The sequence below is a fragment of the Camelina sativa genome, chromosome 6 (assembly GCF_030686135.1).
Source record: "Camelina sativa cultivar CO46 ecotype springtype chromosome 6, ASM3068613v1".
Taxonomy (NCBI): Eukaryota; Viridiplantae; Streptophyta; class Magnoliopsida; order Brassicales; family Brassicaceae; genus Camelina; species Camelina sativa.
In genome coordinates this window covers 12,557,789-12,584,342 of record NC_141885.1, presented here as the reverse complement: position 1 = coordinate 12,584,342, position 26,554 = coordinate 12,557,789, and the positions used below count along the sequence as shown (strand labels likewise).

Genomic DNA, 26,554 nt, shown 5'->3' with positions numbered 1-26,554 from the left:
ACCGCTCCAGTGTTGGTTTTGCCTGAGCATGGAGAACCCTATGTGGTGTATACAGATGCCTCCAGAGTTGGTTTGGGGTGTGTTTAAATGCAGCATGGGAAGGTGATTGTCTATGCTTCGCGGCAGTTGTGGAATTATGAGGACAATTATCCTACTCATGATTTGGAGATGGGTGCTGTAGTTATTGCCCTGAAGATTTGAAGATCTTCTCTTTATGGTGCAAAGGTACAAGTGTTTACAGATCATAAGAGCCTAAAGTATATATTCACTCAGCCCGAGCTGAATTTGAGGTAGAGGCGGTGGATGGAGCTGGTGGCGGATTATGATTTGGAGATAGCCTATCACCCTGTTAAGGCTAACTTGGTTGCAGATGCCTTGAGTCGGAAGCGGGCGGCTTCAGCTTAGTAGCAGGATATGGAGTCTCTGGTAGGAGAGATAAGCGCGTTGAGCTTGTGTGCGGTTTCTCAGGAGCCGTTGGGCTTGGTTTCAGCTGATAGAGCAGATCTGTTGAGCAGAGTGCGGTTGGCTCAGGAGAATGATTTGGGACTGGTGAATGCCTCAAAGGATGTTGATTCAGAGTATCAGGTTTCGGCTAATGGTACTATTTTGGTGCATGGGCGGATTTCTATGCCTAAGGATGAGGATTTGAGGCAGGAGATCCTGAGAGAGGCTCATGCGAGCATGTTCTTTATTCATCCAGGAGCGACTAAGATGTACCGTGATCTCAAGAGGTACTATAACTGGGTCATGATGAAGAAGAACGTGGCTAGTTGGGTTGCGAGGTATGATGTGTGTCAGCTGGTGAAGGCTGAACATCAGGTACGAGGTGGCTTGCTGAAGAGTTCCCATTCCGGAGTGGAAGTGGAATATGATTACTATGGATTTTGTGGTTGGGTTGCCAGTGTCCAGGACGTTTGATACTATTTGGGTTATTGTGGACCGGTTGACTAAGTCGGCACATTTTGTGACCATTAAGAAGAATGATGGAGCAACAATCTTGGCTAAGAAGTATGTGAAGGAGATAGTCAGGTTGCATGGGGTGCCAGCCAACATTGTGTCTGATAGGGATTCCATGTTCACTTCGATGTTCTGGAGAGCATTTCAGGCAGAGATGGACACTAAGTTGCATATGAGTACAGCTTATCATGCCCAGACAGATGGATAGTCAGAGAGGACGATCCAAACGTTGGAGGATTTGTTGAGGATGTGTGTGCTGGATTGGGGTTGCCATTGGGCAGATCACCTGAGCTTGGTAGAGTTTGCTTACAACAACAGTTTCCAGGCGCGTATTGGCATGGCTCCTTATGAGGCTTTGTATGGAAGGCCGTGTTGTACACCGTTATGCTGGACTCAGGTGGGGAGAGGAGCATGTACGAGGCAGATTTTGTTCAGGAGACCTCAAAGAAGATTCAGGTTCTCAAGCTAAACATGAAGAAAGCTCAGGATCGGCAGAGGAGTTATGCCGATAGGAGGAGGAGAGATCTTGAGTTTCAGGTTGGGGATAGAGTGTACCTCAATATGGCCATGTTGTGGGGTCCGAACAGGTCATTGACTGAGACTAAGTTGAGTCTGAGGTATATGAGTCCGTTCAGAGTGATTGAGCGAGTTGGACTAGTGGCATATAGACTGGAGTTACCACAGGTTATGCGAGCATTGCATAAGGTTTTCCATGTGTCTATGTTGCGGAAGTGTATTCGTGAGGATGATCAGTTGGTGGTTAAGATTCCTGAGGATCTTCAGCCTAACATGACTTCGGAGGTGAGACCAGTGAGGGTTCTCGAGAGGAGGATCAAGGAACTTCGGAAGAAGAAGATTCCTTTGATGAGAGTCCTTTGGGACTGTGATGGTGTTGAGGAGCAGACATGGGAGCCTGAGACGAGGATGAAGGCAAGGTTTAAAAAGTGGTATGAGAAGCAAGCTGCAACTTGAGCTTGTCTAGCCTGACCCCATCTGTAATCCATGGCTGGAGCGGGAATGGAATATTCCAGCCCATGTCTCTTGTTTACTTGGTCGCTTAGGGGTGGTTGGTTGTGCGACTAAGTAACAAGATGAGGTGGTGCTCGGGTTACAAAATTTCCGTGAGGCAGTAGTTTGAGGGAAAGTTTCCTATAATAGAAGTTTCTATAAGTGGAAAGCTTCAGAAGTGGAAAGTCTAAAAATGGAAAGTTTTATGAGAGTTAGAATTTGTCCATTTTAGTGGCGGGGAGCCTAGTAGGGGCTTGTGTGGCCTTAGTGGTGGACTTTTGAGTCGTTGCGCCCGTGTGTGGTGGTCTTTTGAGACATTGTGTGGCCTTTGTGGCGGACTGTTTAGCCTTGTGTGGCCTTTGTGGCGGGCTGTTTAGCCATTGTGTGGCCTTTGTGGCAGGCTGTTTAGCCAATTGTGTGGCCTTTGTGGTAGGCTGTTTAGCCAGAGTGCCTGTTTAGGCGGTCCTTCGGGATAGAAGGTCTTTGTGACGGTCCTTCGGGACAGATGGTTTTTGTGACGGTCCTTCGGGACAGATGGTCTTTGTGACGGTCCTTCGGGACAGATGGTGTTTGTGACAGTCCTTCGGGACAAGTGGCCTTGGTGGTGGTCCTGTTTAGGACATTTTTTTGGCCTTTTAGGCGGCTTTTGCGGCATGTATATGATCCTTGTGTGGTCATGAGATATTCCAGTGAGGGGGATATGTGGTTGGTAGGATATTGTGTTGTCTTACGCGAGCCACGGGAAGGAAACCTGGATAGGGATAGGACTCAGACTTGTTTGAATTGTTTGCTCGCGACTCTTGGGGGACTTAGGTTCTCCTAGTACCGTCATATTCTACGACTTTGTGGCTTGAGAGTATAATTGGTATATCGACTTCGGATGACGATCCGAGGGCGTGCTGTAGGGTGGCAACCCGAGAGACGAGTATTGGACTTCCTTATATATTATGGCATGCGGGCTTTGGCCGGATGAGGAGCCAATATTATGGCATGCAGGCTTCGGTCTGATGAGGAGCCAATAAAAACTCAAGGTTTAGGCCCGTGACTCTATCGCCTAGAGGTGATATTTCGTAGATCGGTCGGAGGAGTGCGGGTCGTGGAAACGGTAGCACGAGAGTCCTTGGTTGAGTGTTGTTCGAGATTCGAGGACAAATCTATGTTGGTGGGGGAGAATTATAACACCCGCAAACCAAAACTGTGCGTTTTGGGGTGGGTGTCGATCGACACCACTTATTTCTGGTTCGACTAGATTGATGTAATCATCGATTTGGTTCGGTTTGGTTTTGGAAAACCATTGAACCGTGTTACTTAAGTGTTTGTCGACGAAAAGAAGGGTTTTTGGCATTTGTCTTTGTCGTCGTTTAATGTTTTTGAGAGAGAAAGGGAGAAAACCTTGTTCTTGAGCTTTTGAGAGAGATTTGTGAGATTCCTTGCTGTTTCTTGAGAGATCCAAGGCTAGGAAGGAGTTAGAGGCTTGCTATGAGGGTTGGATTCGTTGTTGTGGTTCAGAAACTTCCTGCAAAGAGGTGAGTGCATGACCATGGCTAATCTAAGCCTTTGATTCCTTGTTCTTGCTTGTTTGTTGTTGTTTTGTGTGTTTTTCTTGTTGGAATTGGTTGCTACAGGTTCCTGTGGACGTATATGACTTGGGTTTTGAGTATTGGGCGATTTGGAGGAGGTTGGGAGCGAGATTCAACTCTCGGCTTCGAGTGGATCGCGGTTGCAGAGGGAGTGTTGATCGACACCTAGTGTTGTCGGTCGACACCAGCAAATCAGCATCGATCGACACTGTGGGGTAGCGTCGGTCGACACCAAGGCCAGTGTTGGTCGACACTTGGCTGGTGTCGGTCGACACCTCCCTTCCAGCGAGATGATGTTTGTTTTCCTGGTTTGTATGTCTTGTTTGTTGATCGTTTGGAACATTGGTATCACTGTTGCTTGTGTGTATAGCCCAATAGATGGGAGGATTGCCTGAGTGAGTGTTTATCAAAAACTCATGCATCTCAATTTGTGTTTGTGGTGCAGGTAAAGGCAAAGTGTGATCGTGGAATCAAGGCAATGAAGAGGAGGATGTTCTAGGGACTCGATTGGTTGTTGTCTGGCATTGCTAGGTTGCTAGAGTTGGGTCATTAGAAACATTGCTAGGTTGCGGGTTCTATGTTTCCTGTTGTTTGGTTATTGGTTATTGGTTATATTTGAAATATTGGTTATTTATTATTATTGGATATTTATTGGATTTTGGGTATTTGTTATTTCGTTGTTGATTGTGATTGTGGTTAGGTAGCTAGTGGATATGGGACCACTAGTTGTACTTTATTTATTATTATTGTTATTATTTATTATTTATTTATTTAAAAAAACGGGTCGGGTCGTTTCAATCAGAAATTCGTTATGATTTTAAAATATATTTTTATATTATTTTGAACTTTTTTCTTTAGTTAAGTATATGTAAGATAAATGTTTTTTTTTCTTAATTTTTAACTGTTGTAGTATTTTCAAATTATTTTTAGTTTATATTTTATATTTCTAACTTATCTAAGACTCATATATCATCGTGCTTATTATTTTCAATTTTATTTTTATTATGTCAAATTAACTATCTTTCAATTTTTCAAATTTTATTGAGTTGGTCATAAACTCATTGCAATCGTGTAGATATTTTTTTGTTTTATCCACAATAGTTTTTGAGTAAAGAATTTTAAAGAAATATTTGTGGTTATACAAACTGTCAAAAAAAAAATTTAGTGGTGAAAAGGAACTATGTAAAATTGACAAAGAAAACGAACAAAAATTGGTTTAATTTGTTCATAAAGTCATTTTTTTTTAACCAAGCATTAATCAAATTAAAAGATAACTCCAAGGTTTGTTGCCCAAATCGGAGGAAAAGAGTTTACAAATGATTTTTCAGAAAATAAAGTTCTTGACGAACGGGCAAGACAATCTGCTCTAACGTTGAACTCTCGTGAGATCCTGGTCAGGGAGAAGGAAGGGAAAGAAGTTCTGAGCAAAAATAACTCTTCCAACAGATTCGAGAAAGCGGGCCAATCATCAGGCGTCTGCACCATCGCTACTAGTTCTGCACAATCCGTCTCGAAGTTCTGACAGACAACTCCAGCCGCCAACGGTGACTACATGGCCCAGATCAAAGCTTGTAACTCTGCGTGTAAGGATGTAGGACCGCATCTATGATTCTGTACGCCGAGAAGAAGCGTCGAATCTTCACCACTACAACACCACCAGCCCAGGCACTGAAAAGGGTCTGAACCTTTCTATGAACCATCAATCTGACACCGGGGAAATGACCCCCTGTCCTCCAACAACGGCAGGAGATGCAGATAGCTCCCCGAATAAGATTTGGCCTCCTCCCACAACAATTTATCATTATTCGCTTGATTTAAGATATCCATCGGCTCGGCCGCTAAACCCTGGAATACTTTTTTATTCCGATCTTTCCATAGTGACCAAAGAATCCAGGGAAGACTAGAAACTATATCAGTATCCCCCGATTGGGGAGCCGCCCACCAGAAAATAAAATCTAAATTTGCATAGATTGAACCATATGTGAAACCGTCCGGAACTAACAATACCGGGGACAACGCCCAAACATCTCGCAAACGAGGGCACTCAAAAAGAGCGTGATTTATAGTTTCTGTTGCAGACGCACACCGTTTGCACAGAGGATCACACCGGACACCCTTGTGCACAAGCCGTTCAAACACTGGGAGAGAACCCGAGGCAACCTGCCAGAAGAAATGTTAAACCTTCGGGGGAACATTAAGTTTCCACGATTGGGCCCTGAGGGCCATACATGTCGGCCCGTATTCAACTTCCGCCATTAAATCTCGGGCTAGCGGATATCCGGATTTAACCGTATACTTCCTTGACTTAGTAAAGTGCCATACTAACCTATCCGGTTTCATGACTTTGCTGACCGCCATACTCCGAATGATCGTTATATCCCTTGGGTCCATAAACTCCTCCAGGGTAGGCAGATGCCAATCCTTCGTAACAGGATTAATTAAGTGGTTAACCATCAAACTTGGTAGCCAGAGTCTTCCCCGACCGTTTGCTGGACGTGGTCGAATGTCTGGTATCCATGGGTCTCGCCAAACTGAGATAGAACAACCCGAACCTACCGCCCACCGCGCTCCCTGCTCTACTAGTTCATTAGTTGAATAAATACTCCGCCATGCGAAGGAGGGGTTATATGGTTTTGTAGCCAAAAGAGGATGTTTATTCCTAAAATAATGCCCTTTCAGCACCCGAGCCATTAATGATATCGGATTGTGAATTAACCGCCAATACTGTTTTGCTAGCATGGCATCGTTAAATTGTTCTAGAGCTCTGAAACCTAGACCCCCTTCACACTTATCTTTGCATAATTTATCCCAAGCCACCCAATGTAGACCTCGGGCCCTATCATTGGAATTCCACCAAAAGGTGGAAATAGCACTCGTTAGTTTAGACGTCAACTCCTGCGACAATTTATAGCATGACATCACATGAGTAGGAAGTGCCAATGCCACCGATTTAATCATAATCTCCTTACCAAATAAGAACCCATACCGCCCTCTCTAGTTATACATATCACTGATTTCAATTGATCCCTTGTCTCAGAAGGGACCTTCCTACCAAACATTATAGAAGATTTCTCTAGATTAGCCTCCTGCGCTGAAGCTTTACCATAATTGCTGATAATTTCCTTGACAGTTTGGCATTCAGTCGCCTTTGCTTTACAAAAAAAACAGACTATCATCAACAAACAAATGGTGCGAGACGGTAGGACTATCAGGAGCGATTGTGATACCCGTTAATTTCTTCTCCCGTTCCGCCTTTTTAATATTCGCTATCAAGACCTCAGTACAAAGTATCAACAAATACGGTGACAGGGGGTCCCCCTGGCGTAAACCCCTCTGTGGTGTAATAGAACCCCGAGGCTGACCATTCATAAGAACTTGATACGACACTGAAGAAACACACCACATGATCCATGATATCCATTTCCTATCGAATCCCAATTTAACCAGAACCGCTTCCAAAAAATCTCATTCGACCCGATCATAGGCCTTACTCATATCCGTTTTAAAAGCCAGAAACTCCGAATTACACCGACGGTTAGTATTGAGCCCAAGAAACATATCCTGAGCAACCAGAATATTATCTGTAATTAACCGTCCAAAAACAAAAGCTGACTGGATTTCTGAAACCATGAGAGGCAAGAAACGTTTTAGCTGAAAACACAACACTTTAGAAATTATTTTGTAGCTCACATTACAGACACTGATCGGCCTAAACTCCGCCATACGCTGCGGCCTATCGACTTTAGGAATGAGACAAATATTGGTCTCATTTAGACGGGGATCAAAACCACCCGTTCAAAAAAACTCTCTAATCAGAGCCACCAAGTCCCCTTTCAAAGAAGGCCAGAAACGTTGGAAGAACAAGGCTGTCATTCCGTCCGGTCCTGGAGATTTCTCCGGATGCATGGCAAACAAAGTCTTACGAACCTCCGCTTAAGAAATGTCCCTAGTTAGATCTCTGTTCATACTGTCCGTAATGATTGGAGTAATTTCCTGTAACATCTCTGAAATACACCTACTATCCGATCGTTTGAAAAGATCCTCAAAATATTTTGTAGCAATATGCTCCATACTCGTGGGTGAGTCATTCCATACATTATCCATATCAAACAAACCCACAATCCTATTCCTCACCCTCCTTTGTTTAGTAGAAGCGTGAAAATTTTTAGTATTCTTATCCCCAACCCTCAGCCAGAATTTCCTGCTTTTTTGTTGCCAATATATCTCCTCATCACGATATGCCTCCTTTAACTTCCTTTCGATACCCCGAATTTCCTCCTGAGAAATCGAATCATCCATCTTTGCCTCCTGTAAAGCCGCCTTCAACGAAGAGATAAGCGAAGGGCCAGAACTTACATTATTTTTTCGCCACCAAGAAATTGAGTTCCTACAATTCTTTATCTTTTCCACAAAACCCGGAACCCGAAAATTTCTTGTACGATTCCACCCTGACTCAACCGCATCACCAATACCCTCCTTCCCCAACCAACGTTTATCGAACCGAAACTGACGGTGTCGTCTCCTAGCCGTCACCAGGCAAGTTGCTAAAATTGGACATGGTCAGAACCAATCATCTCTAAATAAACTACCTTCAAGTTTGGATAAAAACCATGCCAGTCCTCATTCCCCAATGCACGATCCAATCGACAGCGAACCACCTGATTATTGCACCTATTCCCGCGCCAGGATAATTGTTCACCATAACATGAAAATTCAAGCATCCCACAATGTCGAAGCATTGAAATAAAAGGCATGAAAGATGAAGCTGAGCGCAAAGCACCACCCTGGTGCTCATGATTACCCACCAATTCTTTAAAATCACCAATTAGAAACCAAGGATCAATACGGAAAGAACCAATATCCGTTAGTTTATCCCAAACCTTTCCTCGATTTTGGGGAACTGGATCACCATAAACAAAAGACGTAAAAACCAATTGTTGACCGATTAATGCTTGTGTATCTATAATACGATCACTATGAAAAATAATTGAAAGTTTTATTTCATCCATAAAAAACAAGGCTAGACCACCACTAGCCCCGCGGGGTTCATCAGTATACAAATTATTATAACCAAACTTTATCTGAAGTTTTTGTAAATAAGAAAAACATTTTTTGTTTCTAATAAAAATAAAATGTCTGGTCGATGCTTTCTCCATAAATCACCCAAATGATTTTCTGTCAGGTCCGCCCCAGTGCCCTGACAGTTCCAACTTAGTATCTTCACGTTTGAGCCGGAGGTTTTAGGAGAGCTCCCATCCCTTTCTTAAGAGGACGACTTCCGCCTCCCACGGGAATGCCGTCCTTAGCCTTTTGGCCTTGCTTACGCGCTGCCGCCTGTTTATTTCCCTTGCCGGCAGATTTTAAAGAAAGAGCTTTAGCTAATAGTCGTTTCCTGGGTGAAGCCAGATGCAAAACAACTTTCTTTGAACTATGAATTCCTTTTCTAACCTGAGGACTACCCACTCTACCTCTAACACTAACGAATTTCCCCAAAGAGACAGATTCCATAGAATAATGCATATCCTTCAATCCCAAAGCTAAAGAATCAGAGACATGATTACCTTGGATATTAATATCCTCCTCATCCAAAACCGCCTCAGTACCAGCATCGAAAGTTGGCTCCGACACTGCCCTTGAATCCGCTGGATTAACCACATCATCAAATTCCCCATCCTTTAACAGATTATCGGTACTTTCATTAAAAGCCGGATCCTCAGTATCCTCATTCCCAACACCTAAAACCTGTTTGACGGACACCTCCATAGAGTGGTCCTCGACCACTGCAGAAGATTCCTCAATCTGAACCAGACGTTGATCCTTTTTCTCACCGGAACCTTGCTTTGCCTTATACATTGGTTTCGGCCATACTGGTCTAAGTCCCTTCCGTTGTGGTGGTAAACTAGAGAAAGAATCCATGAGGTCACCTCCACCCAGCTGCGATCCAGAAGGAACATATCCCAGACTGTTTCCCGACCCACTACTCTGGTATCTCGTCTTCTGACCCCAACCAGAACCTTGATTCCTCGCTTGAAGAGGAAACCCAGAAAAACTACTCTTACCTCCCCGAAACTGAGGTTGTCTCCTCTCAGTGGACTGTTCGGATTGGAAGTCCAAGGCCCTCTTCACATGATTCCTTGGTTTCTCCCACCCACCATCATGTTGAAGAGTACCCTGTTTCACCATAACCTGCTGCCGCTGAACCCCTCACTTATCCGCATGGTCCACCAACCCCCGGTTAGCCTGGACCTTCATCAGCTCAGGACAGACCAACACACTGTGAGTTAATCTGAAACAATGCTTGCAATACCCAGACAACTTCTCATACTCTATACAGACTACCACCTCGTCCCCTTTATCAAAAAATTTATAGGTGGTGATAAAGAGAAAACTTTAACAATAAAGAACTTTTGGATGTAAGAACATATTTTAGTGGTAAAACAAATCCACAACACTGAGCCCATGATTTTATCATGTTTTCATTCTGGATTTATTATGTTTGGGACATGAATATAATCGTTTTTGATATCCTTTCTTAGATATTAAACCAATTTACATTCTTGTCTTCGTTGATTCTATGTGAAATAGTTACTTGAAACTGTTATATTTTCTATGACCTCTAGGGATAGAACACTTTGTCATATTCATTCTAAGAAGAGTCTTATTTGTTTTGTCTATTTTTCTAGATCAATGGACATATGTTCTCATGGTTAGGGTGGTGGGAAAACTTCAGCAGATACATCACAATCTACAAGTCTGGTAAGTGTTTCTCGTAAAAGAAGTAGGACATCAGATCTGTGGAATTACTTTAGATTAGAAGAAGAAGAGGATGGTGATAAGAAAGCATGTTGTAAAAACTGCCCAAAGACATATTTGATGTTCCCCACTACTGGAACATCAAATATGATTCATCATCATAAGAAATGTTCAACGGGGGTTGAAAGAAAATAGCAAAGATTGATCACACAATTGCTAGGGAAGGTTTAGTCGAGTGATTAGTAGACATGATCTTCCTTTCCTTTGCGTTGAATATGAAGAGTTGAGGGATTATCTTCAGTATTTAAATCCAGACTATAAGTGTTATACTAGGAACACTGCTGCAGCTGATGTGATTAGAACTCGGAAAAAGGAAAAACAGATTATGAAGTCTAAGCTAGAAAAGATTTCTAGTAGGATATGTTTGACTTCCGATTGTTGGAGTTCACTTGGTGGAGATGGATATATTGTTTTAACAGCACATTACATTGATGCAAAGTGGGTATTGAATACCAAGATTTTATCGTTCTCTAACATTCTTCCTCCCAATATTGGTGATGCTTTAGCTAGTAGGATCCATGAATGTTTAAAAGAGTGGGGTATAGAAAAGAAAGTTTTTACGCTTACTTTGGATAGTGCTACAGCCAACGATTGTTTGCAAGATATATTGAAAGATCGCCTTAATCTGGATGATAATTTGTTGTGTAAAGGAGTTTCTTTTCATGTGCGGTGCTGCGCACATATCCTAAACCGTATTGTGCAAAATTGTTTGTTTGTGCTTGATGATGCATTCTATAAGATCAGAGACATTGTGAAGTACATTAAAGGTTCAACATCTAGGAGAATAGCGCTTGTAGAATGAGTACAAGGTGAAGGGGAAGTGCTTCTATCTTTAGATGTACAAACTAGATAGTATTCAACATATTTGATTCTTACAAAAGCTTTGAAGTATCAGCGTGCGTTGAATAGATTTAAGATAGTTGATAAAAATTACAAACATTGTCCCTCAACTGAAGAATGGAAAAGAGGAATGTCTATTCATGAGATTCTGATGCCATTTTACAAGATTACTACTTTGATGTCTAGGAGATTTATATTTTGGACATATTTGGAAGATTCAGTGTTTGCTGGAAGTGTACCAATACAATGAAGACAAGGCAATTCGGGATATGATTTTTAAAATGAGGGTGAGATTCGATAAATAATGGGAAGAATTTAGTGTTATTCTTGCAATGGGGGCTGTTTTGGATCCTAGGATGAAATTTAAACTTCTGAAGCATTGTTATGATGAGCTTGATCCATCCACTTCACAGCAAAAAATAGATTTACTAAAAGGTAAGCTTATTAAGCTTTTCGAAGAATATAGAAAAGATTTTCCTTTGACTGCTGTTGTGAATTCTGCAAGAACAAATTTCCATGTTTCAGAACTAGGAAGTGAAAACTTCGACGTGCTAAAGGTAAGTTTTTTATGAATGATCTGACTTGTATTAAATTTTTAAGATTAAGACTTGGACCTCGTTGATATAACTTTTCATGTGATACAAGATCTAATCGACTTAGATGATGTTCCAGAAGTTGAAGAAGGAAAGTCAGCATTAAGAATGTATTTGGAGGACCCAAGATTAGAGATGAAAAGTCATCCCAATTAGAACGTTTTGCAGTATTGGAAAGAAATAGACAACATTTTGGTGCTCTAACATACATGGTGATGGACATGCTTAGTATCCCCATTACAACAGTAGCTTCTGAATCCTCTTTCAGTATTGGGTCTCACGTAATAGATAAGTATCGAAATTGTCTCCTTCCTAGCAATTTCCAAGCTCTGTTGCGTACTCGGTCTTGGCTTTATGGTTATTCGACTAGCAATGAAGGTATGAGACAAAATTATGCTTGTATATGTTGTTATTGTTTGATTGACTATGCTCGTATGTGTTGTTGTTGAGCTGTCATTCTTATGTCATTTTTCTGTCCTTGCTTCTTATAAATTGTGGATTTGTATGATGTAGATGACAAGGAGGAGATAGTTATTATTCGAAAAAATCCAACTTCTAGTGGAATAGTACATGAATGAAGAATGTGTACAAGAGCGTGGAGCATTGTATCTTAGCCAATGGTTACAATAACAGAATCTCTGTTCCTATCTTTGTGAATCCAAAATCAGAGTCCGTGATTGGTCCTCTACATGAGATGATTGCAAACGGATATGAGCCAATTTATAGAGACGTCTCTACTCTGATCATAGTCTTGTTTTGTTTTGTATCTTGTTTTTGTTTTCTTTGTAAGTGAATAAAGAACAAAGCAGAGGAGATATCTGATGTACTTCTAGTTTAATTTTAATGTATGAACTCACTAACATGAGTTAATCATTTAACCATTTAACTCATTGAATATAAAATCATTAGGTAATGAGTTGAACTGAGTTGAGTAAATCATTTTGACATCCCTAGTTCAAGGTATACACACCCACGTGTACTCATATTCCTTTATGTACTTTTTTATTTTTGCAGAATATTAATTAATTTATAAAAGTTCTCAAATAAAAATATTATATAAAAAAGAATTATTGTGTAGAAAAATTTTGGTGTGTTGTGATGGGATGTCATTTGTAAACAAGTTTACAATATTCGAATTGGTAGACAATATTCGAAAGGTCGATGATAACTTGTCCACCAGTTTTATGATTCTAGTCTAAATAGTCCATCAACTAGAAATATTTATAATCTAAAAATGATTTTAGTTATAATTTGATAGAGGATAACATTTGAACATGTATTGTTGTATATTGTTGTCCACAATTTTTAGAATTGGTAGACAACATCAGCAACGAAGATACAACTTGTCCACGTGTTACTTGTCCTTTGTTAGTCATGATATGTTGTCCATTGTTAAGACTTAAGGTTTGAGTTCTTTGTTAACACCATCAATCTTCATACGAACCACATAAACTTTGTTCCCTCAAGATCAGTAGACAATTTGCTTAAGTTAATGACTTACAAGTAGTTTATCAAAAGGTTGTTGAGAATGTATGTAGACAATAGGCATTTGTTAAAGTCAGTAGACAAGTTACTATTATCCTTAATTTAAGTTGTCCACATTTGAGGCATTAAGTTAACGTGTCTACTGATGGGATGTGTATAGTGTTTTCAAGTTATTTTGTTCTATAGACAAGTTAAGTATGTGGACAAGTTGCATTTCAAGACTTATAGATACACTACAACAAATATGCACATTGTTAACCAGAGAAAAACGCTATCATAGGTCTTTGATAGCGTTTTCATGAGCGCTGTTTTAGGGCACTGTTATTATATGTACCCCATATACAATAGCACTTATTACGTATGCTATGTTATAAAAATATAACATAGCTTTAAGAAATTGCTATATTATCAAGATCATAATTTTGAAAAAATTTATACAACATTTGTTTTTTCGTGCTATGTTATAGTTTTATAGCATAGCTCTAATAAACTGCTGTATTATCAAGATTATAATTTTGCAAAAATTTATACAATATTTAATTTTTCGTGCTATGTTATACATATCTAATATAGCTGTTGCGAAATGCTGTTTTATCTTGTTTACTGTGCTATGGTATATTCTTTTATCATAACGTTTACCTGTACTTTTATAGCATTTTCTGATATGTGATTATAGCACACATAACCTGTTTTATAAAATCTCATAAAATCTGATTAATAAACGTCTCAGATCCAAAATACATAACAAAAGTCTCAAGAACATCAGTTTACCATCAAAGTCTCAAGAACATCCAAAATAAACAAGCAATCTCAAGTACTTAACATTACACAATAAAACCATCAGTTTAAGACATAATGACCTTGTTCTCTGGCCAAGCAATGCAGGAGCTAAGTGCATCTTCAATAATCTCTATTTCATCGGATGGCCTCCAAACTTTTACATTTTTCACCTTCACAACATCTATCCACACTTTAACTGCATTAGAACCCAAGCGAGTAAAGTGAACCTTATGTTCTGGATCATTTGTTCCCCATCGTCCTTCAGCCACAACCCTATTCTTTTCAGTTAAATCCATCAACTTGCACTTCTTATTCTCCTTGGAAATAACTTTATTAATGCGCTGCCATGTTTACAATATAAACCATCAGTCATCATATAATTAACAAAAACAACTTCATAACATATGAAAACACTTACTGGAGACTTCCTGAGAGGAGACTGTGATGGTAAAGTATTCTTTATTGGTGATATTGGACCCGTTGCATCATCAACAGGAGACTCAGAACCAGATGCAGACTTAGAAGACATAGATGCAGATTTGGCCTGCGATGCAGCCTTTGAAGCTGTTGCTGAAGTTTTGGACTCTGTAGCAGACTTAGAAGCTGTGGCTGCAGACTTGGCCTTTGATGCAGACAAAGAAGCATGTGATGTAGCATTCTGACCAGTTGGAGTTGAGGGATTTTCAAAATCAACCTTACTCAGGGGCCAAGATACGTAAGCCATCAAACAGTCCTCAAGAAATGACATTTCAGCTGTAGGTCTCCATAGTGATGTATCAGGCTGCTTTACTGAATCCACAAATACTTTAACTGCTTTTGGTCCAAGAGGAATTCCGTTAACCAACGCACTTGGTTCTTGTGTCTCCCAACGCCCCTCAGCAACAATGACGTCACCCTTAGACAAATCCAATAGTTTACATTTGTTTCCTTGTATACCCTGTTAAACACAATCAGTAAACAAATCCAATATAATTAATTAGCATTATAGACAGGGGTAATACATTGCTAACACATTGCTAGAAATTATAAATACCATAGGGGCAATGTCTTCCATTTGGATGTTGTTGTCTACCAGTCTACACTTATCAGTTGGCCATGCGATTATATGTCCAACAGCTTCTTTCATATGAAAGATCTTTTGTGCAGGTCTCCATAGAAATGCATCTGGTTTATATGCAGCTTCAACTAACACTTTGAGATCATAAGGGCCAAGACGACAGTCATTCACTATGTCATCCGGATCAGAAGAAAGAATCCGACCCTCACCAACATTTTCATCAATGTCAGACCAATCAACAAACACACACTTAGGATGTGCTCTTTTGTTTACACTCTGCAACAATTTCATGAGCAACTAAGAATCATAAACGACACTAAGAAGAATCACGGATCTTTGCAAGGAACTCATCCTCTTGTTGGTCCTCACCCTCTGCAATCTCACTTAAGTCGCCCACAGGTTGGTCAGCTAAGTCACCTCTAAAAGCCAACTCTTGATCAAAAAATTCAGCAGCTTTATATAACTCAAAAACTTCCTCATTCCACTGAGTTGGTTTACTTTGAAATTCATCTACTGACTTCACATCTCCATGATGATACCAATCACTATGCACCTTGTATGCCTCATCCATCCCTCTTATTACAAGATGCTCAACCACAACACTGTTTAACTGTCGTACTACATTACGACAGTCTTTACAAGGACATATTATCATTTCTATGTCACCTAAAGCCGCAGACACATCCCTTACAAATTTCCAAGCTCCACTTTTATAACCAGGATCAGCTCTTCAATGGATAATTAAAGAAAAAAATCATAACTAAAAGAACATCTTAAAGTATCCAAACCCAAAATAAAACCTAATTATGAAATATAATTCCTTACCTGCATAGATGCACCCATGCCTTGTCCAACATTATATGTTATAATATAAATTTTAACCTTTATAGATAAAATAGAGATACATATTATACAAAGCTCACATTAAGCAACAATTCAGACAATACTGCACTACTTCAGACACATACAGATGCTCTTAAACCAATATCTAACTGTGTAAAATCTCACTAATCTAATCACTATTTATACGAATCAGACTCAAAGGACAAAACATAGCAATCACCAATATTCGTGTGTAATAATAATGTTTAACTATTGGTTGAGTGATACTAACCTGTTGTGTGAGTACAGAGAAATGAGAAGCTTCAGTTCCCCAACATTTCAATCACCAACACTTGGGAAAAAAAAAAAATCGTTCAGTTTATGAAGGCGCAAATACTCAAATCCAAAAGCTATTTTTGAGTCAAATCTGTAAATAATCGAACCCTAACAAAACAGATGGATTCGAAACTCCACATTCTCAAAATCTGTAAATAATCGAACCCTAAAAAACAGATAACGAAATAAATCTAGATAAATCGAACCCTAACAAAACAGATAACTAAATCTGACCCTTATCGAAATCAAAAGCTGTTTGAAATCACAAATAATCGAAACAAATAACGAAATTAGGAGGAAGAAGAAAGACATGCCTCAAAAATGGATTCGAGCTATCAATTGCGATGGATATGGAGATTTAGGGCGAAATTGGGGCTTTTCACAAACGGCGAAATTGGGGCTTTTCACAAACGGCGATAAAACTGAAGAATTGATAAGAAATTTAGAAGAATTTGAGCACACACAGAGAATTTAGAAGAAGAAATCTTCTTAGGTTGAGCTTAGGTTGTAACGAGAGAGAGAGAGAGAGTGTGTCGAGTTTTTGGGTTTTTTTTTTATTTGGCGATTAAGTGAATAATTTCACTAAGTATTGGCGGACAAAAGTCACTTTTGTTTCCCGCTACATAATTTTCCTATCATAGCGTTAATAAGATGCTATTAAAAAGTAAGCGAAAAAAAATCTCATCTTTCATAGCAGTGACGGAAAATGAGCTATATCCGTCTGCTATCAATGTACATATTTGTTGTAGTGATAAGTTCAATTTGTTAAATGTCAGTAGACAAGTTCCTCTTGTTGTAAACATGGACAAAAGTATGTGTCCAAATTTTTATATTTATTGTCTATATACCAGAAACTAGTATCCTTTCGAATCTTCGTGAACATAATAAAATCATGGACAACATTATTATAATCTAGTAGACAAAGATAAAAAAATCATTGAAAAAAATAATTAAATTTTGTCCACCATAAAAATACCTAAGCTTTTGTAACTTAACTATAGTTGTTGAAACTAAAGGGAGTATATGAACATAAGGAGATTGGATGGAAAATTTAGTTTTGTTTTTACCTATTTTCGAAATAAAACTGGAAACAAAATAGAGATGAGATGTCATTAAATTATCTCCACATATCACTACTGATTTTTTATCCAAATTCTTAATTTAAAGCAGCTAGAATTTTACCTATATTCGATGGATGATGTGGAAACAAATAAAATAAAATAAAAAAGAAAAAAAAAGAAAGATGTCTCATTAGAAAAAACAAAAGATAAATATGAGAATGGTTATTTTTATTTTTTTCCTTTTGGTTTATGGTATTGTGTGAAAGAAATTATCAAATATAGTAGAAGCTACAAAATATAGTAAAAACTACAAGAAGGATCTGAAAGACGTAAATTTGTTAGAAAACAAAAATTAAAGCAAGTAGCAAGACTTTCTAACCAAAATATATATCAATCTGTCGCATTTAACAATGTTATCTTCTAGTTCTAGACAAGATAGACAATAATAACGTACAAGATTGAGGATAAATATTGAGATAAAGAAAAAAATATATCATGGAAGAAAAAAGAAGATAAGAAATTTGCATGTTGTACATTTGTATTCGTGGTTGTAGCAAGTACGGTTGTCTACTTGTCTTAATTAGCTGGTACAAATTGTCTACATAATTTTTCAATTTATATAAATTTTTTGGGACAGATGATCAATAGGAAATATACTACAAACGAAATCATTTGAAGACATACTTAACCAACCCAGGAAGATGTGTGTACATAAAATAGTCGTCCCAATTGATAATCTTCGGATCAATATAGAAAATCTCGGTCTCCACTCCAGTCACTGGCAACAGTTTTTGTAAATTTGCCGTATTTGTATCATCGAATCTGCGTGTATGTATACGTCATATTTTGTTATTATAGTTCGATATGTTTACAGTATTAGGCCAGGTAAAAAGGAGCCAGCCAGGTTGAGATTAGGACCAAAACTTACATTCCATAGAAAAAGAGGTAAGGCTGATAGAGATCGACAAGCCTCAATACCAAACTTATCTTCCTATTGAGATCCCTAAATTTCTTCTCTAACGACTTAAAAAGTACCATGTTCAGTAACTCAAGTCCCTATACAAGCCAGAATTAGCATACGGATATAGTTAAGCAATTGCATGTTAACTCAAATTATAATAAATTCACGAGATATGGTCAGAAACATTACCTTCAGAGGAAGTATATAACGGATGGTCATGTATCTATGGAAACTAGGCATAGAACTCAAAACGTCTACTTTCCCGACCCGAACCACCTTCCCTTCTTTGTTGGTCCATGGTTTAGTTGTAAAATACCTGTACGCTATCTCCGGCATTTTCTCGTTTTTGAATGGATTTTTCATTGAAGAAGTCACATGATAAATCGTCTCTTTCTGTCTAGCAGCCTGAGCAGCCATTGATACTAGCATTGTATTAACAACCATATCCGCAGGTATCTGTCGTCCATCAAGTACGTCAAACATATCAAATTAAAACAACTCAGTAATATATATATATATATATATATAAAGTTTCTCTATGTGGGGAACATGATATTAAACAAAACAAAAGAGTCATATATAATGATGATAGTAGGTACCACATCCGAAACAGAATTAATATCACCAAGGAAGCATGTGAGTTTTCCAGTACCGTATCCGACAGCTAGACTATCAATTGTCCTATACATTGATCAAAGAGTCGTTACTTCACTATTTTTTAAGACTAATAAATAAATTATCATCTTATTTTACCTGATGCCCTCGGTCCAACCGGGGAATGGTTCTTTGTAGGTGCTGGTCACAATCGAAGGACGAATTATCACGAGCGACGTATCTTCTCTTTTTGCTCCAACAATCATTTCCCCCATTGCCTTCGTAAACACGTATGTGTTTGGCCATCCGTACACCTTTGCCCTATTTTATATATTGTATATATATTAAAGAAAATTAGAATGAGCTAGAAATACAACTTTGACATATATAGGACCAAATTAAATGACCAATGTAAATCCTAGGGATCACCTTGCATGTCCAAAATCTTTCATGGCTTTTGTGATGGTCTCGGGGGAGGCTCCGGTGGCTTGAAGCTGGCTATGTTTCTCCTTAACCAACTTCTGCTCTTGATTGATATCTAGGCCGATGGCTCCGTTTAAAGTCTCACCCATACGGTAAGGTGTTTCCATTACCACTCCCGATTTTTCACCACTTACGTAAGCTACATATATAATAATGTTCTTAGAATTTAAATTATGGACTGGATTTGATATAGAGTATTTTTTTCTGGAAGTTTTTTTTTTCTTTTGTGAATTTCGTGTTTATATATATACCTGTCGACACATGAACAAAGACTTTAACCTTAGCACATCTCTTGGCAAAGTTTAGGGCATTGGCAGAACCTAATGTGTTTATCCCGAGTGCTACATCATATCTGTAATTGATTAACGTGGCAACTTTGACATTGTTCGAAAATTTACAAAGTTGAAAAGGAAAATATGAATAGACCGATAACGTATTAATTGTATTTAATATCACTATAGTATTAGAATTCCTTATTAAGCATTTGAAAACCCTTTTTGATAATTAAATATTACAGTTTTAGCGTCGATGATGATAGTCAAGTTTATTTCATAATAAAGAAGAAAAAATTTAGTGTTGTAATTCATATTTACCTTTCATCGAAATTAGTAGTTGCAGCTAAATTAATAATGGCATCAAGTTGCTGGACCATTTGATCTTCCAATTCGGAGTCTATAAGATTCAGACCCAAGTTGTCAAGGCAAATGTCTCCATTCACAATAGTGACCTTTTCCAAAATAAGATTTAGATTTTGTCCATATTTTTCCTTCACCACCTTGAATAGGTCCTTTCCCAAAATCTAGAGACAACATTTGGAACAATTCATGGGTTACAGATTAGCATGCTAAATATTTCATCTAACAAATATGCTGTTAGATCAGAATTTTTTTGTCTGTATCAGTATTTTAATATAACCGGACAAATCTTAACCCAAATTTATGGTAAGTCGAGGTTTCATTCACTCGATATAGTTATGGATCTTGTGGTCTATATATATATATATATATATATATATATATATATATATATATAAAGTATATTGCAGCAAACACAAAGAGGGAATTAGTATCTCGTGCCCCTGACTAAGAGGGCAAATCCTCAATTACTATGGGAGGGTGATGTGTGACTCTTTGATTGAATCAATGTTTTGCAAAGTAAGAAATGATACAAACCTCATTGTTAAACCTCTCAGTAGCAGATTTCTCGCCTGATGCTCTTAGAAGAAGATACAATTTCCTCACATGTGGTGCAACCCGAAGTATCTTCTCCACAAAAACTGCATACATGGGTAATATAGTAACATAAAAATTATTTATAACTTATAATACCTAATGTAGGTTAACTTTCATTTTTTAATCTATAATTATAATATACACACATAGCATATATCTAGTCTCGTACCAAATTTTCCCTCGAGAGAAGCAAAAAAAAATTATATAAATCTATTTATCCAAATGAAAACAAAACTAACACCCTACAAGGACAGATTCGTACGTCCCTACCTAACAAATACGATGATCTACAAATACTTGCATGCATGGGATATTCTTAATTTCTTATTCAGATATAGTACTATGTACTATCCAAAAATCTTTGCCAGTTCAGTTATTTCTGAGTCGTAAATTAAATGGTATAGTGAACTTTCACTCAAACATAAAATGACTCACGTAACTTTTGTTAAGATTTAATATGCTATATAAGATTAGATAGCAAATATACCCGTTAATTACAATTACTAATTAGGTAGACGTCACGAAACTTTATTCTTGCTGATATATCTAGAGAGAGAGAGAGAGAGAGAGAGAGAGAGAGAGAGATCAGTACTCTTTCCTAAGAACCCGGCAGCTCCGATCACCAATATAGATTTGTTGTCAAGGTACTGGAGAACACTTACGAACTCCTTCTTAGACGACATATCGTGTGTGGACAGAGTACAACAGCAACAAAATAATTTGTGTGGAGAGTTTAAGATTTCTAATGGCTTTATAGAGACAAACGCTAATGACCGCACCGACACTACATTCCCATAGAAGGATGTTATTTGTGGTCGATATATACATAATAATTTCAAGGGTGACGAAACAAAACTAATAAATTTAATGTCTTCCCCACTTTCTAAACTCTTTATTTACACGCACCAGAAAAATTAGAAAGTACACACGTTTTTTAGATAAAATACTCCCTCCATTTTATAATATATAATATCTTACAAAATTTATTTTGTTTTAATAATATAGGATTTTCTCAAGTTTTTACAACTTCAAAATTAATTTAATATTTAATATTATTTTTTAATCTGCGTGTTTTTACTTAAAATATTGTTACGATGAAACATCAAGTTTTATTTCGGGTTCGAATAATATTCGAACCCGATCGGATATCCGAACCTTAAAGATACTGAACCCGATCAGGTTTTACACAAAACCCAAACCCGAACTGAACCACCTATTTCGAATCGGGTTCGGGTTCAGGTTTCGGATTCGGATAATATACCCAGGGCTAACATCCTATACTTCAGTTGGATTACTAAATTCTTTCCCCTTAAAGAATGGTCGATCTTTAACCACAAACGATGGGTTATTAAATGCATATTTAATATCCACTTACACAACAATCGACGTTTTGTGGGCATCCACAACTACGTCGAATTTATGTGAAGGTTACATTAGATTATACCTTATTCGTACGTAAGTGGTATGATCTAATCTACTAAAGAGTCTAAAACAAAAACAAAACTTTATTTGTATATCTAAGCATCAATTAGTATGTTGATCAGCTTTTAGCAAGCAGAGAGAATGTATATTTTACTAATCCTCCTTTATATTCTACAATACTAATATTTTCAGATTTTAGGGATCAAATAAATAAAAGTATTATATATATGTGGTACTAGAGATGAAAATAAGCACTTGATTTTTGTTATTAGTAAACTACATATATGGATTTATCATTAACAAGATAACATATAAGTGCCATTTTTTTCTAGTGAGAGAATCCTTAAACATATTTAAAAATATATATATACTAGATAAGGCCCAAGTAATAACGCGGGTAAAAATTTTAAAAATAATTGAGAATAATTAAGTAGTAATAGACATGTTTTTAGATTTTATTTTGTAACATTTTAATATTGAATATGAACTTCTCATATTTCATTTTAATACTCTCTCAGTTCTATTATATAAGAGTTTGAAGGCTTTTTGCATTATTTTATAATATTTTCTCAAATTCTATGTACAATTTTCTTTTAATTTGTTTTAATTAATTTAATTCGGTTTAAATTAGGTTATATTTGTTTTATTATTTTATTTAGTTGGTTCAGTAAATAGTGAACCAAGCAAAACCGATGTTTGTGGGTAATTAGGTGAAAACTATGTTTCAAAAGAGATATAGATCTTGAACTATGGAGTCTGAGAGATATAGATTGAGAAATATTTTCTCGGAGATAATATAGCACGTGGTAATAGATTGAGCTCTATCTGGCTTGATATGATATTCTCTTGGAGAAATATATCGTTTTCCGTATATTTTCTTATTGGTTGAAGTTTTATAAATGACATAAGATTTATTGTTTATTATTTTTTTCCACAATATTTATTGTTTATTAATCTTTGTATTTTTATCCAAAAACTCTTATAGGACATGAAGTACCATTTAAATATCTATAACATCGTAATAAACAATATTTTAAGTTTAATTATACATTTAATCTTAATGCATAGAACTATTTATTTTATATCAAGCACAATTAATAAATCATATCAAGTCTATATCTTAGTAAGAATTGAAAATACAAATAAAAATTAACAAAATATAATTCGCAATAAAACTGAATCCACATATTTAAGATATATTTGTTATGTTGTTATCTCATAAGTACTAACTTTAACTCATTTCATAATCAATTTTAAATAAGTGAAAGTTATAAAATAAAAACATATATAAAGATATATAGACATTAACATCAAATTAGTGAAGATTCATTCCTATAAATTATAAGATATTTCGTATTATCTTATGTTTTAACATATGCATTACAAAAATACATGTGTTCAAATTATAAAATCAAACATAAAAATATGAATAATATTCTTGAATCAATTTTTTAAAAATGATACATATTAATATTTGAAATTTTTTAATCTAAAATAAATTTCATCGTTAGACATTCATTTTAGTAATCACATTTAACTATCTATTTCATCGTAAAACCATAATTCACTTCTTCATGTATTAGAGTTAAAATTTTAATAAAAAATACTCATATGAGCATCATATGAGATAATATGTATATTGGTTAGTATTTTAAATTTAACAATAAACAATCAGTCAAAAAATCAGGTAACATCCACAAAAAATTTGGAAATCCAAATCTAACGTCCACACATTGTCTCTTTGTTGTTCATGATTTTCTACCGTATTCAAAGTTTTGATTTGATATGGGATACCACTTAGTATATATCTTTATATATTTCAACATCTGAATGATACAATTGACATGTGTCACGATCTTGTTAATTAGTAATTTTGTGATCTGAATTTTTTTTTCTTAAACAAAATGCAACTGCACGGTACATATGCATGGTCTATATACTCTATGACCATTACAAGAAAACACACGATTAAATCATAATGATCCATCAATAATCAGCGACGATTTTGGCATGTTCATTATTCGTCATTAATGATCGACTACTAGTGGTTAATTAAATTAGAAACTTGCTTAAAAGTAAACAACCATTGCTAGTTCATTACGAGTTACTTTGGCAAAACAACGATGATGACATCACATGGCTAGTAAACGACACACTGCAAGTTCGAAAAAAATACGTTAAAACTGGAAAAATAGATTCCAATAGATGATATCGTTGTTGCTTATTAGCGACCGTTATCAACGAATAGTGGCGGATCCAGCAGATCTTTTGAGGTGGTGCAAAAAAAACCCAAAAGTGTTCAGTTGGGGATTTGAATCCTTTAACTCAAATAATATGTGGTGCATCAATGGCCACTAAGCTACTTATATCACTATTAAGCAGGGGCGGATTTAGGTGTAAAAAAGGTGGGGCACGTGCCCCACACTCATTTTTGATAATTATTCAGTTTGATCTATTTTGAATAACATATCTTAGCACAATTGGTCAAAAGTGTCACATACTATGTCAAAGGAGAAGAGTTCGATGCCTCTCATCTACAATAATTTATCATTTATAATGTTTTGGCCTTGTATTAATATTGCCAAAAAAAATTTCAAGTGCCCCATGTTAATTTTCTTCCTAGATCCGCCACTGCTATTGAATGTACATAAACTAAAGGTTTTATACTTTTATCTGGTGTACTTGCATCCCCTCTAATGAATGTGGGTCTGTCCCTGTCAACGAAAGCATTTTAGTTTGTCAAAAGATAAGAAAATAAAATATTAATAGTTTAAAATGATCCTGAACTGCTCAGGGCTCTTGATCTAGTTCATGTGCAAGTGCATCACTTGATAATTTCTGTATATTAAATAACTAATAGTCCCAAGGTATATATTTTTCCAGCTCATGCTGAGCAACAAACTCCTATCCTTCAATACCCTATGCGATAGATTACCATTCAATGATTGTGTCTCCCCAACTCTGCTGACCCGAAAAGGATACACTAAAAATTTGATGGTGGTGGTGTCGTGCATGATGCATCCCAAACATCCCGGCCGATCAGACAATTCATCTAACAAGAGAGAAATGATTAACTAATAAAAGAACAAACTAATATACTTAGGTCATGAATGGCGATATAAAAAAGCTGGAATGTTTTTTCAAAAAAAAAATCCGCATTAATTACATCAATTAAATAAATTATATTGATTTGCGGTTTTCTAAAATACAAAAAAATAAACCTATTTTAATTTTTGGTTATGTTTATTTTGAAACACGCATTATCTCTTAGAGTTGAACCCAGACAAGTGTGGAGTCGAGTGGGCTCACACCGTTGGAGGGATGGTCTTGGTGTGCAACAAGGACGTTGCGATCTGTTAGTGCGGGTGAATTATAACATCCCAGTTTCATAGGTTTGTGGAGAGGTTTAAAAAATTGATTTGGCCACTGTATCACCAAAGTGCACTTATCTTTTCGATCAATGGTCCTGAGAGAACTCCACAGTTAAGCGTACTTATGTTGGAGTAGTCTTAGGATCGGTAAACTTCCCGAAAGTGACTGTCGGAACTGTGCAAGTGAGGACAAAACACAGGGAAAGATATGTGGTGATTTGTAGGGAAGGTAAAAAGTCGTTAAAGCCTCCTGGACGTAGCAAATCGGCCGTTAGACATGACCCACTAAGATGTAACAATCAAGACGTTACAACTTCAATCATTTTTACCCATCGACCTAAAGCGATAATCCAATTAATGAATTACTTTAAAGTTCATGACACATAAGGACATTGGCCGTAATAGTCTCTCAATGAGTCTCTCATTCAGAAAAAAATATAAAATATTAAAAAGGTAAAAAGAAACATGAGAACCTTGTGAGAAACTCATTTGACAATGTTTAAACATAATTGATAAAATTTGAATGAAAAATAAAAATTATACAAAATTTATTAAAATAAGATATTTAAAATACTAATAGAAGTTCTCTCCATTAGACATGCTCTAACAAACATTAATCAACCATGCTCACTTAAACATATACATGTTGTGATGCATATAGTGTAGAGCTAGACGACTAGTCTTAATCACCATGAATCTAGAACATCTCATTTTCGGACATATTCCACTATCTCAACCATATACTCTTCGGATATCTTATTTGGCATATCTTTCTAAACTTAGTAATGACAGATTTTGAATTCATGGTTCTGTCTACCACGATCATCACAACCATTAACTAAATTTATGTGGGTATATGTGTTTGTGGATTTTTTAATACTTCTTATTTTTATTTGTCATTTTAGATTTAATTTTTTAATTTTATTACTTATCGTTTTGTATTTCTGATGTAACTTTATGAATCAGATTTTCAGTTTTATTCCTAACTTTTAGCTTATTAATCACTTATATCAAATAAAATAGTGTATTAATGAGGGGTAAAGCAGAAAATTTGATTGTTTTCTTAATATATGTCAAATTATCTAAAATGACAAAGTAATATAAAACAGAGGAAGGAAGTAATATTATTTGAATTATTTTGGATTGGGTTAGAACATTT

General features: G+C 36.7%; 3 protein-coding genes, 1 long non-coding RNA gene and 1 pseudogene across 6 annotated transcripts; 1 reads left to right on the top strand and 4 right to left on the bottom strand.

Moving 5' to 3' along the window:
* Positions 1-5,107: 5,107 nt before the first annotated feature.
* LOC147942496 (uncharacterized) lies at positions 5,108-7,844 on the bottom strand. The gene is made up of 7 exons (XM_087456085.1): positions 7,514-7,844; positions 7,037-7,165; positions 6,744-6,931; positions 6,515-6,691; positions 5,793-6,440; positions 5,534-5,705; positions 5,108-5,271 (listed from the first exon to the last, which is right to left on the bottom strand). The coding sequence occupies exons 1-7, from the start codon at positions 7,842-7,844 to the stop codon at positions 5,108-5,110; spliced, it is 1,809 nt and encodes a 602-aa protein (XP_087312211.1).
* Positions 7,845-11,467: 3,623 nt separating this feature from the next.
* LOC147942495 (zinc finger BED domain-containing protein RICESLEEPER 3-like) lies at positions 11,468-12,369 on the top strand (annotated as a pseudogene).
* A 1,384-nt stretch (positions 12,370-13,753) lies between these two features.
* Positions 13,754-16,290, bottom strand: LOC147942493 (uncharacterized). 2 transcript variants are annotated; one of them, XR_015558947.1, is made up of 4 exons: positions 16,228-16,290; positions 15,939-15,995; positions 15,511-15,841; positions 13,754-13,884 (listed from the first exon to the last, which is right to left on the bottom strand). It is a non-coding gene; the product is annotated as an uncharacterized LOC147942493 (long non-coding RNA). The 2 variants fall into 2 exon arrangements; XR_015558946.1 differs by lacking the exon at positions 15,939-15,995.
* Positions 13,966-15,404, bottom strand: LOC147942494 (uncharacterized). Its single transcript, XM_087455496.1, has 3 exons — positions 15,090-15,404; positions 14,475-14,993; positions 13,966-14,397 (listed from the first exon to the last, which is right to left on the bottom strand). The coding sequence occupies exons 1-3, from the start codon at positions 15,402-15,404 to the stop codon at positions 14,122-14,124; spliced, it is 1,110 nt and encodes a 369-aa protein (XP_087311622.1). The 3' UTR covers positions 13,966-14,121.
* Positions 16,291-17,843: 1,553 nt separating the features above from the next.
* LOC104790700 (fatty acyl-CoA reductase 3) lies at positions 17,844-21,529 on the bottom strand. 2 transcript variants are annotated; one of them, XM_010516479.3, is made up of 10 exons: positions 21,195-21,529; positions 20,543-20,646; positions 19,964-20,169; positions 19,622-19,722; positions 19,317-19,509; positions 19,047-19,208; positions 18,893-18,974; positions 18,483-18,749; positions 18,261-18,388; positions 17,844-18,154 (listed from the first exon to the last, which is right to left on the bottom strand). In XM_010516479.3, exons 1-10 carry the CDS (start codon positions 21,283-21,285, stop codon positions 18,001-18,003), a joined length of 1,488 nt encoding a protein of 495 aa, XP_010514781.2. In that variant the 5' UTR covers positions 21,286-21,529; the 3' UTR covers positions 17,844-18,000. The 2 variants fall into 2 exon arrangements, with proteins under 2 accessions (XP_010514781.2, XP_087309064.1); XM_087452938.1 differs by lacking the exon at positions 19,622-19,722 and having other exon boundaries at positions 21,195-21,463.
* Positions 21,530-26,554: the final 5,025 nt, after the last annotated feature.

Coding starts and splice junctions, on each gene's coding strand:
- LOC147942494 (XM_087455496.1), bottom strand. CDS start 15,404: ATGAAATTGTTGCAGAGTGTAAACAAAAGAGCACATCCTAAGTGTGTG. Junction 14,994..15,089: donor TGGAAGACATTGCCCCTATG/GTATTTATAATT, acceptor TGTGTTTAACAG/GGTATACAAGGAAACAAATG. Junction 14,398..14,474: donor CTCCTCTCAGGAAGTCTCCA/GTAAGTGTTTTC, acceptor TAAACATGGCAG/CGCATTAATAAAGTTATTTC.
- LOC147942496 (XM_087456085.1), bottom strand. CDS start 7,844: ATGGATGATTCGATTTCTCAGGAGGAAATTCGGGGTATCGAAAGGAAG. Junction 6,692..6,743: donor TCGCTCCTGATAGTCCTACC/GTCTCGCACCAT, acceptor TGTAAAGCAAAG/GCGACTGAATGCCAAACTGT. Junction 6,441..6,514: donor GCGGTATGGGTTCTTATTTG/GTAAGGAGATTA, acceptor AAATTGTCGCAG/GAGTTGACGTCTAAACTAAC.
- LOC104790700 (XM_010516479.3), bottom strand. CDS start 21,285: ATGTCGTCTAAGAAGGAGTTCGTAAGTGTTCTCCAGTACCTTGACAAC. Junction 20,170..20,542: donor CTGAGAGGTTTAACAATGAG/GTTTGTATCATT, acceptor TGTTGTCTCTAG/ATTTTGGGAAAGGACCTATT. Junction 18,750..18,892: donor TTAATTCTGTTTCGGATGTG/GTACCTACTATC, acceptor GATGGACGACAG/ATACCTGCGGATATGGTTGT.